Raw genomic sequence first — 14,147 nt, 5'->3', positions numbered from 1 at the left:
CTGAAAAAGATGTGATTCCTATGTTGGTTGTACTGAATGGGAAAAGGTTTAGACAATATTTTATAACATTTACATTTACTTAAAAAAATGTGCCTGCAAAGAGCAGACTGTCTCTGAATCATAGTTTCAGGGGAAAGGAAGGCTGACTCTGTTTGAATGGGTATGGAGCTGATCGCAGGTTTGGCTTTTGAAATGGACATTGCAAATAAATTGGGACCCAAGAGCAAAACCAGCCTTGTTTTCCCAAAGGCGGCTGGACTCCTTGCTTCAGCAGCGCATAGGGTCCTCCTACTCTAGAATCTCTCTTATCCAGACACCCTTCCTAGTCTTTCCTAATTTAAGAGAAACAGAATTGGCAGTTCAACTCAGGACAGCCTCGCTGTTCAGCTGCTTCCCCTTTCACCTCTCTATGAACAGGTTACCTGCAGTGGTGCTTCCTGCTGGCAAGCCAGAATGTACTGTCACAGCCATAGCAGTGTGCAGCTAGGTGGTCTGGAAGCCATCGTGTCACCTGTGAAACACAGAACACAAAGACAAATTTGTCAAGGAGGAGACAGCCCTTGAAAAATCAGTCTGGCCTGAGCGTACAAAGCCTTTGAAGAGCACAGACACGGATGTGCCCCCTACTACTTAAATTAGACAGATCCAATCCTGCCAATACTGAAAGAAAGAGAAGACAGAAATCTTCTCGGAAAGTGATCCACCAAATTCCCTCCAGCCACACAGAGAAGAAGTCCTAATATATAGCTCACTGATTTCTTTCTATACTTCAAAAGGTACCCAAGCCAAACATGTTTACAGGCAACGTGTTAGTCCAGGGTTCCTTCAGCTATTGTCTTTCCATGGTTTCTCAAAAATTGTTCATAGACACCTGACAGCAAAGGGCTCCTCGGCACAGATATTTGAAGTGTTAGAGATAAGTGAGGGCAAGAGGGATTGTTAACAAGAACTGGTGTGTGACCATGGGGCTGTAGTATAACCATGTTATGGAGATCAAGTCCTAACAGAAGAAAAGAGGGAGGAATATCACAGACAGGGATTTAGTCTGTACCTCTGTGTCCTGTTTATCCACCTGCTCCCAGCTGGCTTCAGAGAAAATCTCTGTGCTGCAGCGAGACAAGCAGTTCTGATCCAGATTGCTTTCCGAGTCGGGTATTGAAGTCTGTTGGCAAACAAACACAGCTGAACAGAACCTGCACATACTCCCACTTCCACACAAACCAGAAGTAAACAGTTGGGAAGGGGGAATCTGTGCACTTCCTGCTAGGAAAAGATATGCTTGGACTGGAGGGGCTCAGGTCAGATATACTTACATACCTGTAATTTAGGTTGTGTCAGTACAGACAAGAGTTCTATATGGGATGGGACTTACTGTGCAACAAGTGAGGCAGTTTGCTTGTGTAATGGTGTACTGCAACAAGACAGAATGAAACTGTTAACCCTTTAATGTCAGACATGGGGTTAAAATCTACCTGTTGCAGTGTGTGTGTAAGATTCCGGACACATAGCAAATGATTAACAGTGGGCACCTCACAAATTTCACAGCTGTACCCTGTCAATCCAATTTTGCAGCCCTATCTCCTTTCCGAAGTTCTTTCATTTTAAAAAACAGTATTTATAATATGTATGCCTTGCTGTTTCTGATAGTTCCCTTGGGAAGATGCAATTTAAAATCAAACATGGAGAGGTAAGGATTAGAGCCCACTTCCACAAGTAAGTCTTTGGACTGATGCGTCCTTGCCAGGTTGAACTTTATTTCAACTGACTTTGGTCAAAGGACATACACAACAGCTCTTCCAGACATGAGAGATTCAAGAACTTTTGTTCTCCACCTTTCAGTGCTGGAGAGCTGGTACCTCTGATGCCAGCTTAGAGAATATACCTATCAAGACCGGGCAGAAATAGAAGGTAGAAACTAGGACCCAGGTTTGTAAAGGTATGTAGGTGCCTAAAGATGTAGATAGGCACCTAAGTGATTTTGAAAATCCATTTCAATCTGCCCATACATTACACATTGTGAAGGCCCTTATCTCAATAAGAATACTTTGAATTAAGCCAATGGGTCACATTTCTGTCAGGAACCCAAGATCCAGCTAATGAGAGAAGACCATTTTGAATGATGCTCAGCAGACCTTGCAGTCACAAAACCAGCATTTATCAATTATTATATTAGCTGCAACCTCAGTGGCCCAAGAAGTTCATGCAAGTCTTTCCCAATGAATGTGCATGGGACTATCCAGTCCCTCTGTCAACTAGACCCTTTTGCCACTTCCACAGAATGCTTATAAACATTACTCCTGGGGGAATTCTGCACCACTGTGCAATGCAGAATTTGTGCAGAATTAATGTTCTGCACAGAATTTCCTTTTTCTCCCTCACAGAAATGGTTCTGCAGAGCTGCTGGCCGCCACTAGGGGCCACTGGACCCAGTAGAACCCAGCTCCCCAGCTCACAAATAGAAGACGCTGCCAGGGGAAGGGGGAGCTGGAGAGTTCCTGGCAGCTGCAGTCCTTGACATGCCCTGAAAGAAGGATGTGGCGTGCACTACAGGGAACTCCATACAAGCCCAGGACCCAGCATCAGGGTGTTTCTTTCTCTGGATCCCTGGGCTCTGGGGGTGTGAGTGTATTGGATGTGGGGCACTCCTCAGCTGGGCTCTGAGGGTAGGGGGTGCATATGTCTGGGCTGGGGAATGCACTGCGGCTGGCTTTGGAGGGGTAGGGGGTGCAGGTGTCTGGGCTGGGGGTGCCCTGCAGCTGGGCTCTGCAGGGTAGGGGTGCAGGTGTCTGGGCTCGGAATAGAGGGTGTAAATGTCTGGGATAGAGGATGACCCGTGCCTGGGCTCTGAGGGGCAGGTGATGTAGGTGTCTGGGCTTTGGGGAGGGAAGGGGCTGCAGGTGTCTGGGCCCCTGGCTGGAGGGGCCAGAAAAGCAGGAACTGGGTTGTCGTAGGGTTCTCTTTAACTCTCCAGTCCTGGGGGAATTTTTGTTGTTGTCTGTATTGTTATAGAGACAGCGGCTGACAGATATTCAAAATAATTGAAACTGGTGTGATTATATAATGTTATTTTGACAAATTAATTATGCAGCATTTTAAAATATTGTGCACAGAATTTAATTTTTTGCACAGAATTCTCCCCAGGAGTAAAACCTGTAAGTATTGTAAATGTAAATCTTTTAAAATTCTGTAGTTGTACAAAATATACATACTAGATGTAAAACAACGAGGAGTCTGGTGGCTCCTAGAAGTGGGGCTTTTTTACCCACGAAAACTTATGCCCACATAAATCTGTCTTTAACGCGCCACCAGATGCCTCATTGTTTTTGTGGATACAGACTAACATAGCTACCCCTCTGATACTTGACACACTACATGTGTGTACAGAGAGTGAAGTTTTCATTATTATTGTAATTTGTACTGTGGTAGTGCTTAGAGACCTCATTCAGGATCAGTATCCCAATGTACTATGTGCTGTTCAGACACATCGAAAGACATGGTCCCTGCTCCAAGGAGTTTATAATCTGAGTATTCCCTTATGCCTCCCCTACCATCTTCATTCTTTCCATCCTCCCCACCCCCCATTTCTTCTCTGTTGCTTTCCACTTCCCTCTCTCTAGCTCTTCTCTAAACTAACTGACAGGCCTCTGAAAAAAGAAGCCACAAACAGCTGCTTTGTGGTAGTGGGGCTTCAAAGTTCCAGTGGCTCCTGCCGTTTGTTTTTTGAAGCTACGCTACCACCAAGAAGCAGAGTGAGGTAGGTGAATTGGCTTCTTTTTTGAAGTCTTGTTACTGCAGTTTAATTTAAACAGGAGGAGTAGGCAAAAATAGGTAAGGGGAGGAGGACTGAAGGGAATTTAATTAAAAATTCACCACACCCACAGGTGCCCAATGTATTTGCTTTACCTATAGATTATATATTTACAATTACAAGCTTGTGGATACTACACAATTTGTAATCTTTTTATAGTATCCATAATATTGCAACAACTACATACATGATGTAGTCTAGCTGTAGCAAACATACTACACTCAAACTATGCTCAAGATTCAGGTCCTACTCTAGCTGCTTTGAGAAGCTTTAATGCTGGTAAAGCTGGCTTTACCGGCAGGGCCGGCTTTAGCAAGTGCAGGGCCCAATTCCTGGGGGAAGGGGCTTGTACTCACCGGGCAGCGTTCCCAGTCTTCGGCAGCACTTCGGATTGCCGGCCAGGAGAGTGGAGCCACAGGGCTTGCCGCGCTCTGGCCAGGGTTACGGGGCCGCCACGCTCCGGCCAGAGCTCCGGCCAGGAGAGCGGGGCCACGGGGCTTGCCGTGCTCCGGTTGGGGTCACGGGGCCATGGGACTGCTGCACTCCAGCCGGAGCTCCGGCCAGGGGAGCGGGGCCGCGGGGCTTGCCGTGGTCCGGCCGGGGGAGTGGGGCCACGGGGCTTGCCGCGGTCCAGCCAGAGCTCCGGCCGGAGGAGCGGAGCCGCCAAAGACCCCGGCGGAGCTGACCGCCCCCGGGGTGAGTAAAAAAAAATTTAAAAGGCGCCTTAGGCGCGGGGTCCAATTCTGGGGAATCAGGTGAATCAGCCTAAAGCCGGACCTGTTTACCGGCACTTTTCTAAGGGAAATCCCTGGGTGGCAGAGGCAGCATAACAACTCTAAGTCGCCACCATTACTGAGCCTAGTGTAGGCCACATCTTTGAGGGAAGGGGACACGGCCCACATCCCTGTGCCTCAGTGGTTCCCAGCTCCCAGAACAACCACCTTTGCACCCACCTCCCTGTGAATTATGCCAAGGACCAAAGGGCCAGTCATAGAATCATAGACAATTAGGGTTGGAAGGGACCTCCGGAGGTCATCTAGTCCAACCCCCTGCTCGAAGCAGGACCAACCCCAACTAAATCATCCCAGCCAGTCCTATAGATCTGGCCCAATAAATTATATGTAAATGTTTAAAAAGTTCTCTCAACCATTTTATGAGCACAGCAAAAACTATGTAAAGACACCGTGATTAGCCCCATTCCACAGCACACCAAAGGTGTGTGTAAATTAGGACGGTCAAACAATTAAAAAAAAATCACAAGATTAAAAAAAATAGTAGCGATTAATCACAGTTTTAATCGCACTGTTAAACAATAGAATACCAATTTAAATTTATTATAAATATTTGTGGATGTTTTTCTACATTTTTAAATACATTAATTTCAATTATAACAGAATACAAAGCTCACTTTATATTTTTTATTACAAATATTTGCACTGTAAAAAAGATAATCTACAAGTCAAAGCATGAAAGGGCATATGAATAGTTAGCATATCTGGCACATAAATATCTTGCAACACTGGCTACAATAATGCCATGTGAATGCCTGTTCTCACTTTCAGGTGACATTGTTAATAACAAGTGGGCAGCATTATCTCCTGTAAATGTAAACAAACTTCTCTGTCTTAGTGATTGGCTAAACAAGTAGGACTGAGTGGATTTGTAGGTTCTAAAGTTTTACATTGTTTTGTTTTTGAGTGCAGTTATGTAAAAAAAAAAAATCTACATTTGTAAGTTGCACTTTCATGATAAAGAGATTGCACCTGAAAGTGAGAACAGCATGCCCTTTTCAGCACAGACTCACAGGACTGGAAGGGACCTTGAGAGGTCATCTACTCCAGTCCCCTGCACTCATGACATGACTGAGACTTTTAAAAAAAAAATATTACCATAACCAAAATTCACTGTCTAACCAAACAACAAATTTCTTACCAAACAGATGACTTAGTACTGTGGGCTCCAGAATTGTGATTAACCAATCCACTATTGTCAGCAGTGGCTGAATTACCGTTACACTTACCACTTCGTCCCCATAATCGCCATTGAAACGTAGTGAGCTATTCAGGTACTGGCTCTCCAACCGGCTCCTCAACTCCTGCACTTGCTTCTTCAATATCTCTACTTCCTGCTGATGCCCAGTTTCAATCTGACGCAGGCGCTGCTGGATAACATCAGTGTAGATTGGCATCCCATCATCATCCAAGTGGCTCCTGGTGGGTTGGTCTGGGCTGCAAACTGTCTGTTGCCTCCCAGAATGGCCATGCACCCACTTATGGTGCAAGTTCCTCAAGTGAAACTGGGCAGAACTACAACTAGCTGTAGAGACCTGCCGGCTCAGAGAGGCTTTGATCCTATCATCCTCTCCATTCACACAGTGTCCATTTGCTGCAGGGTATTTCTGGGTAATACTAAACCCTGCAGGTTTCTCTGTCACCTTGTTCTCAGTCTCCAGCTCCCCATTACACACAATCTCATCTTTACATTCAGCTAAAGGCAAGGCACAAGGGGAAGGCATTGAGCTGTGTGTGTTGCTGCTGTTAGAAGTCCTGTTTACTTTTGTTCCCAGTCTGTGTAGCTTTATCATGTTTTCCCCCTCAGTTCTGTTTTCAGTTGTTTGAGAAAGTTCTTCAGCACTGTTGTCCATCAGATGAGGTCCGTGGCAAGGGCCTTTCTGAATCAGCTCTTGCTTTGCTCCATTCTCGGTTAAGGTTTCGGTAGAACTTTCCATGTTGGATGTTTTTGCCTCATGTTGGATTGTGATGGGCAATGGAGGGCTCTCTGCCTCTATATGAAGTCTACTAACACCTCCCTCCACATTCTTCTGAATGTCACTATTTACAGTACTCTCCAAGGGAATAGTTTGTAGTCCTTTCACCTGAAGTAACTTCTGGATACTGTTACTGAGATCCATAGGCTCCTCCTGTTGTCTTTTAAGCTCAGAAGAACCTTGTGAAACTGAATGTGGATTGGACACTGGATTGTTTATTAAAGTATCTGTATCCATCTCAGTCTTTTCATAGAGGCCATCAACATACCCATCAAGATTTTCAGTTCTGTTCTCTTTACCCAGGATAACCTCCTCCTCATCCTCTTTGCCTGTTGTCTCCAGGGTACCCCTCAAGAGCTCCTCCAGACCAACATCCTCTTTGGTGGCTTCCTGCAAAATGTTCTCCATCTGTCCCTCTGCCACGCCAGCTGCAACAGAAAGCTCTGCTCCAACAAGAGCCCTGCCTTGTTTGCTCAGGCTGTCCCCATCAAATGGATCATCCCCTGGGTTGCCAAGGCTGCTCAGCTCCAGGGACCTACGGTGCTCTTGCCACTTTTCATTTAGGCTGGGATCACTACTACGTCGGTTAGTCGTAGGCACGTTGCTGTCGCAGGCCGTTGTCAGATTGTCAAACGATCTCGTCTTTGGTAGCCTACAGAGGTACAAAATCAGAATCAAAAGTTACTTTTTAAAATATTTAATTACACAGGTTATTATTAATGAGCTTCCTCATTTTGAAATCACAACCAGTCACTCACTACTGTGATGTTCTGCAGTGCACTACAGTATTATCTAACAGTTCAGTCTGATCATTTATGGGTCAAAGCTGCTCCAGCACCGTCCCATCTGGCCTTCTCTCTCCATCAAGAAAATTTCTTCAACTAATCTTCAGCATTCCCAGAATCATCCCTCCACACCAAAGCTTCATTTCCTAACTAGCATGCACCCAGAATCATCTTACTGGAAAAGGCTTCTCTAAAGACAAGGGAAGCAGTAGTTACATGAATGGAATAAAAGAAAAAAAGCAGTGTGTACAACGAATGCAAGGCAGCCCTGAAGGTGCCATATCCCATGTTTTCTGGCCTCCACAATACAGAGGCAGTACACCAAAGCAGAACAAATTCTGCAATTGGGGACAGTACCTGGGATGTTATTTGGGCATACTCCGTATACTGAACTGTGTTTTATCTGTTCATTTATTTCAAACCTATTTTCTGCTCTAATGTGTTTGTTACACAACAATCCAGGAAGCTGAATACTTTCAAAATTGAAATGACCACACAGGGCGTTTTGTTAGTCATTTAAACAGTCTCACACCTCCCTCCCACACCAAGTGCTCCTCTCCCTAAATCTCACAACATTCTCTGTTGATCTTACTTTACAGGATGGGATTTCTGGGCTCTAGGCTCACCTGCCCAGAGACTGATCTTCAGGGCTGGAGCCTGGAACTGGGTAAGGGGCACAGGTGTCATCAGCAGGGGTGGAAGGGGAAGAACATGGTAGGTAAACTGCACTCCAGAGCATTAAATTACGCACATGACACACTGGATACAGCACCTAGAAAGAGAAAATGTGAAATGTTCATGTTTAGGAACATTGACCTGTCTCTCTCCAGGAATTTTGCTACTCTAATTTTACAGCTCAGGTTCACAGTCCAGAGGTTCTACTGGATTTGGGGTCTAAGCAGCAACAATGGCATTTTTAATAATTTACTCGTAGCTATCAAGTTGTTATCCTTTCCTTCAGATATGGGGATTTTGGGAGGGGAAGGGTTTAAATAACTTAGAAAAATCTTTATTTCCATAAACACGGTGACATTTTAACAGTTCTCTACAGGTTCTTATAGCATGCCCATCACTACAATATCTGAATGCCTAATATATTATTCTATCAAATATACATAAAGACGACAGTGCCTCTCTCCCCCAAGTCCCTCGTGAGAGTTTATTACTATGGGAGAACTAATTGAAAAAGTGAAAGTGATTAAATTAGATATGTGCAAAGTCTTCCATAACATTTTTTGTTATGCCAGTTTTTTGACAAAATTATCTGGGAGTTTAAGATATCTTATGACAACTCTTAACCCCCCCCAGTGTAACTTGACAGAGATCTCTTCTTGGTAACCATATCTTGTCAAGCACACAAAATATTTTATTACAAGGAATACAGCATATATCTGACATAGAGATACTCTCTCTGGCTGCATTTGGTATGTCCCAGTGGTCTGCTGAAGACAATGTAATGTAAATGCTTCAGAAAGATGGCTTTGGTGGTGTGGGAGTGCATGGCATAGCAGAGGTTAAGCTAAGGCTATTCAAACATAAAACCTTGCTATGGCACTCAAATGGTAACTATCCACTGGGTATGTGGGGGAATATCCATAAGAATATACATAAAAATGGCCATACTGGGTTAGACCAAAGGTCCATCCAGCCCAGTATCCTGTCTACCGACAGCTGCCAATGCCAGGTGCCCCAGAGGAAATGAACAGAGCAGGTAATCATCAAGTGATCTTTCCCCTGTTGCCCATTCCCAGCTTCTAGCAAACAGAGGCTAGGGATACCATCCCTGCCCATCCTGGCTAATAGCCATTGATGGACCTATCCTCCATGAACTTATCTAGTTCTTTTTTGAACACTGTTATAGTCTTGGCTTTCACAACATCCTCTGGCAAGGAGTTTCACAGTTATCTTTAGGCAATACATCATGGAAGAAGCAAAGTCAAATCATCACCCACAGGAATAACTGGGATGCTTCCTTGAGGTGGATATTTTTGGGACAGTCACTTTCCCTGACTCCCACAGTTGTAATGCAGAATCCCTAAAGGGACTCTCCCACAGGTGGTGGGGAATGAATGATACATACAGTTTCTGACTGGGAGGAGTAAAGCAGGTTTTTGAAGGCTTTGTTTGCTGCTCGCAGCAGAGACCAGACAGAACATGTCCTTTCCTGAGTATGTTTTTCTCCTCTCTCCTTCGCATTGTTGCACAGGAATGTACCAAAGAGGCAAGAGTAGGTGTGCTGCACCAATTTGACCTGTACAGACCAATACAGATAGAGTCATATGGCAGCACATATGGTGTATGTGAAAGATGCAACTTTTATGCTTAAGAGGCAATTCATCTACCATTCATGTGAGGCTGTCTATGTAAGGCTTTTGTGAAGGATACCATATAAATCTATTTAGCATTTTTTGCATGCCTTCTTAGAAAGCTAATGACAAGAACATAGCAGCACAATGGGCTCCTCTCCATTATGCACCATCATATTTGAACTATATAAAATGTTAGGAGGAAATAGAACATAAAGATTGCATGTTTATTTACATGCTGTGTCTAAAACTTACGTACTGAAACCAGGGCCCTAGAGAATATGGTAGAGAAGGGAATTTTTGACACAGTTATCACATAGCATCAATAAAGTAAAAAAGCACAGAGCTGGCAAGAATAGGTAATCACAGAATATCAGGCTTGGAAGGGTCCTCTCAGGAGGTGTCTAGTCCAACCCCCTGCTCAAAGCAGGACCAATCCCCAACTAAATCATCCCAGCCAGGGCTTTGTCAAGCCTGACCTTAAAAACCTCTAAGGAAGGACATTCCACCACCTCCCTAGGTAACCCATTCCAGTGCTTCACCACCCTCCTAGTGACAAAGTTTTTCCTAATATCCAACCTTAACCTCCCCCACTGCAACTTGAGACCATTACTCCTTGGTCTGTCACCTGCTACCACTGAGAAGAGTCTAGATCCATCCTCTTTGGAACCCCCTTTCAGGTAGTTGAAAGCAGCTATCAAATTCCCCCTCATTCTTCTCTTCTGCAGACTAAACAATCCCAGTTCCCTCAGCCTCTCCTCATAAGTTGTGTACTCCAGCCCCCTCTTTCCAATTTTTCCACATCCTTCTTGTAGTGTGGGGACCAAAACTGGACACAGTACTCCAGATGAGGCCTCACCAATGCTGAATAGAGGGGAATGATCATGTCCCTCAATTTGCTGACAATGCTCCTACTTCTACAGCCCAAAATGCCGTTAGCCTTCTTGGCAACACGGGCACACTGCTGACTCATATCCAGCTTCTCATCCACTGTAACCCCTAGGTCCTTTTCTGCAGAACTGCTGCCTAGCAGTCCTTAACCGGATCAGTGCACGGGATTCGTCCGTCCTAAGTGCAGGACTCTGCACTTGTCCTTGCTGAACCTCATCAGATTTCTTTTGGCCGAATCCTCTAATTTGTCTAGGTCTCTCTGTATCCTATCCCTACCCTCCAGCGTATCTACCACTCCTCCCAGTTTAGTGTCATCCGCAAACTTGCTGAGAGTGCAGTCCATGCCATCTTCTGTCTTGTGGCACAAATGGAAACACAGGAAGCTCATCCAATCTAGATTGTAGCTCACTGCACACAATAACCTCAATCCAGCAAAGCCCTTACAAATGTACTTATCTTTAAGCATGTCAATAGTCCAATTGACTTCAACAGAACTACTCGTGTTAAAAGTTAAACACGTGCTTAACTGCTTTGCTGGATTAGGGCCTCCAGCTCTAAAAAGACCAGAAGATGGAATTACTCAGGCAATTGGTGAAGCATTATAGAAACTTTCTCCTCTAGGTTGTCAGTTCAAATCCATTCATGTAGTTAGTGACACAATAACAGTGTGACTGGCTTGGTCGCCCTGAGATGCGACTTGAATAGTCTCAGCCAAACTTCTCAGAGGACAGTTGTCAATAACAGAAAAGCCACACTTTCTAGGCAGTTTTAGCAGAGAAAGAGAATGGAAACTCCATCTTGATCTTAGAGACATCCTCTCCAGGTCAGGATGAAATAGTGTAGCGGAGAAGTGCTGGGGAAGTTTGCATTGTCATTACCTGTGCTGTCCCTATTCTGTGGATATTTGAATCCAGGACATGATTTCTTTCTTTCTTTAAAGTTTAAAGGAAGTCCTAGAAGGCCCCATCCCTGCTTTCAGAGAGAACTGATCGCAGATTCCATGAAGACAAGTGGTTTTGTCTGTCAGACAAGGCTCAACAGTTGTCACATCTGTTTATCAGACTGCACTGTGATATAAGGTAGATGGGAAAATCGGAAACCCCTCAGGGCTATTCAGTGTGTTAGCTCTGTCTACTGGTTTAGAAGTATTTAATAAAACAGTAATCTCTCAAGCCACAACTCACAAGGAATGCTTCGTTAAACTCGAAAGAGCAAGGGAACTGCCTCTGGAGCTGATGGACGCAGTCCAACCACTGTAAAAATACTGGGCAGCGCTCATTTAGGTCATCCGAATTCTCACCATGGCCACAGCGATCTGCAAACTTGTGGCCAAAATCCAGCCATTCCATCTCCACTAGCACCTGGAAACCCTGCGGGAAAGAAAATGTAGTTGAAGGTCTCCAGATTTTTTTGTCAGTCCAAATGTAACAATTTTCCACGACACAGTCTGAAACTTCTCATGGGAAGTATTCATGCTTAATATACCTGGTTTCTTTTCAGAATTAACCATGTTTTCTTTCAACCTACTTTTCTTCTATTTAATTCCCTTCACAATTAACCCACCATATCATTCAATAGCATCCATCAGATTCAGCAGGACTGGTGATAACATTAGTACATTTTCAGCTGAAGAAACCTGAGTTCAATCATTCATGGCCTTCCCTATTAATCTGCAAAGAAACCCAAACTCAGCCATCCTCCCATGCATCAATGGATGGTTTACAAACCTCTATGGTCCTGTAATATGGATCTAGCAGCAGTTTGGACAGTGCCACTATCTGTGGGGTTCGGTCCCAGCCATCCGAGCAGTGCACCAAGACTGGTCGCTGGTCTCTGTCTACTGCATGCACTACCAATAGTGCAGATTTCAGAAGCACAGACAAGTGCTGCAGCCATTTGGTACTTTCCAGTGCTGATAACCAACTAAAGAAAAACCAAGGGAGGATAGTTTATGTTCTTTTTAATGTTTCCCAGCTGAGATCTTTGAATTAAAAAAAAAATCAGTGTGATCATACTTAAACTCCCATTATAGTACTAAACAATGAGTGCTTTCCTTGAATCTATTTTTCACTTAAATTAAATCTACTTAGTGAATGTGAAAGGCTCATGGCAGCAAATGAAGAACCAGGAGAAACTGTTAGAGGAAAGAGGGTTGAAATGCTGCAGTGTTCTGGGGAATGTTCACAGTCAGAAGACCCCTCACAGTTATTGTCACTGGAGGTCAGTTATATCATGGAAATGATGGGCTGAGTCTCCAGGGTGAGGATATTAGGAATGTGGTAAGTTCATGGAGCAACACTAGTGCCTTTCAAAGGAAAGTCAGACTGCTACACACCTCTGGGGTTAGATAGCATGTTACAATAGCAGTTCTACAAAATCAGGGGAAAGCTGAAATATTGCAGGATGCACAGGTGAGATTAACCAAGCCCACCTGACAGTAATATACGCTAATATTAAAGCAAAGGATCCAATTTTGATCCCAGTTTCATTTGCTATCTCCATTTTAGAATTAATGAGTCAGTAACTTCCTTTGGCTCAAGCTATATTAAGCAGTAGCATGTTTACAATGAGAAGGCTGTGGAAGAACAAACACCTGCTTAATTCAGTCTAGAAAATATCAGGGGAAGAATGAGAGTTAGACACAAAAATATAATTTAAGAAAGAAAAAACCTCAAATGCCCACTTACTTTCCTGGGTCTGGCATCTGTGTGCAGAGCAAGCGCAGCGACTGAAAGCTCTTCCGGATAGAATGGATGTTTGCCATCCCCATGAACACCACTTCACAATTTGGATAATACTCTGTAGAAAATTATAAAAACCAAGAGGAGGAATTAAAAACATGAATATTAAGTTAAAAAAGCAGCTTTTCTATAAAAACAAACTGCTGCAGTTGTGGACTGATGAAATAGTGCTGTTTAGCCGAATCTCCTGCACACAAAAAATTGTGCTTGGACTTCAGCTGGTATTTCAGACATTACAACAAATGGTGGAAAAACTGAAAGTACTGGTAACTATTGTGACAATATAAAGAAAATACATGTGCTTGTTTCTCTACTGAATTTATGATGGAGATCTAAGTCACTGTGCAGACTTCTGAATCTTCCTTGCTGTCTGCTGTTGGGTGAAACAACAGGTTAATGCATTATCTTTTCACCTCTGCAGAACTGGTTTCCAAACTAACTTACACCATAACAGAACGAGCACACAATTTGGTGTATGTCTGGCAATGTCTATTAAGCAGAGGGCCAGAGCCGGGGCCAAGGCCAGGACAGTAGCAGTGTTTACGTCTGGAGAGACGTCTATTGGCAAAAGGTTGTTGAGGTTTTTTAATGTATTTGGTTTTTTTGTTTGGTTTTTTTTTTTTTTACTGTTCCATTTCATACCACAAGAAGCAGTTCACAGACAGCTCCCCATAGGGGTAGTGGTATTACACTGCTAGAAGTTATACAATGCTCTAAAAAGACTGAGCAATCTGAAAATGACTGTCAATTCATGATTGTCCTTAAACCTTAAAATTAAAGATGATTTACTTCACCTTACCTCTTGGGAAGACCAAAGAGGTTACTTACTTCACTCCACCTACTCTGTGG

General features: G+C 43.9%; 1 protein-coding gene across 11 annotated transcripts in view; it reads right to left on the bottom strand.

The window, feature by feature from the left end:
• Window positions 1–14,147, bottom strand: part of MTMR3 (myotubularin related protein 3) — a 193,862-nt gene that overhangs the window by 7,899 nt on the left and 171,816 nt on the right. For 9 of the 11 annotated variants that reach the window (XM_039504654.1, XM_039504644.1, XM_039504650.1 and 6 more), the window contains 8 exons: window positions 13,245–13,356; window positions 12,285–12,480; window positions 11,742–11,927; window positions 9,441–9,611; window positions 7,987–8,132; window positions 5,829–7,227; window positions 1,052–1,162; window positions 423–511 (listed from right to left, as the gene is read on the bottom strand). In XM_039504654.1, the coding sequence (XP_039360588.1) occupies window positions 423–511; window positions 1,052–1,162; window positions 5,829–7,227; window positions 7,987–8,132; window positions 9,441–9,611; window positions 11,742–11,927; window positions 12,285–12,480; window positions 13,245–13,356 (2,410 nt within the window). The remainder of the gene's footprint in view (window positions 1–422; window positions 512–1,051; window positions 1,163–5,828; window positions 7,228–7,986; window positions 8,133–9,440; window positions 9,612–11,741; window positions 11,928–12,284; window positions 12,481–13,244; window positions 13,357–14,147) is intronic. The other 2 variants (XM_039504652.1, XM_039504653.1) reach the window with 1 other exon arrangement.

The sequence above is a fragment of the Mauremys reevesii genome, linkage group 18 (genome assembly GCF_016161935.1).
Source record: "Mauremys reevesii isolate NIE-2019 linkage group 18, ASM1616193v1, whole genome shotgun sequence".
Lineage (NCBI taxonomy): Eukaryota > Metazoa > Chordata > Testudines > Geoemydidae > Mauremys > Mauremys reevesii.
The sequence above is the reverse complement of the archived record's forward strand: the minus strand, read 5'-3'. Positions and strand labels throughout refer to the sequence as shown.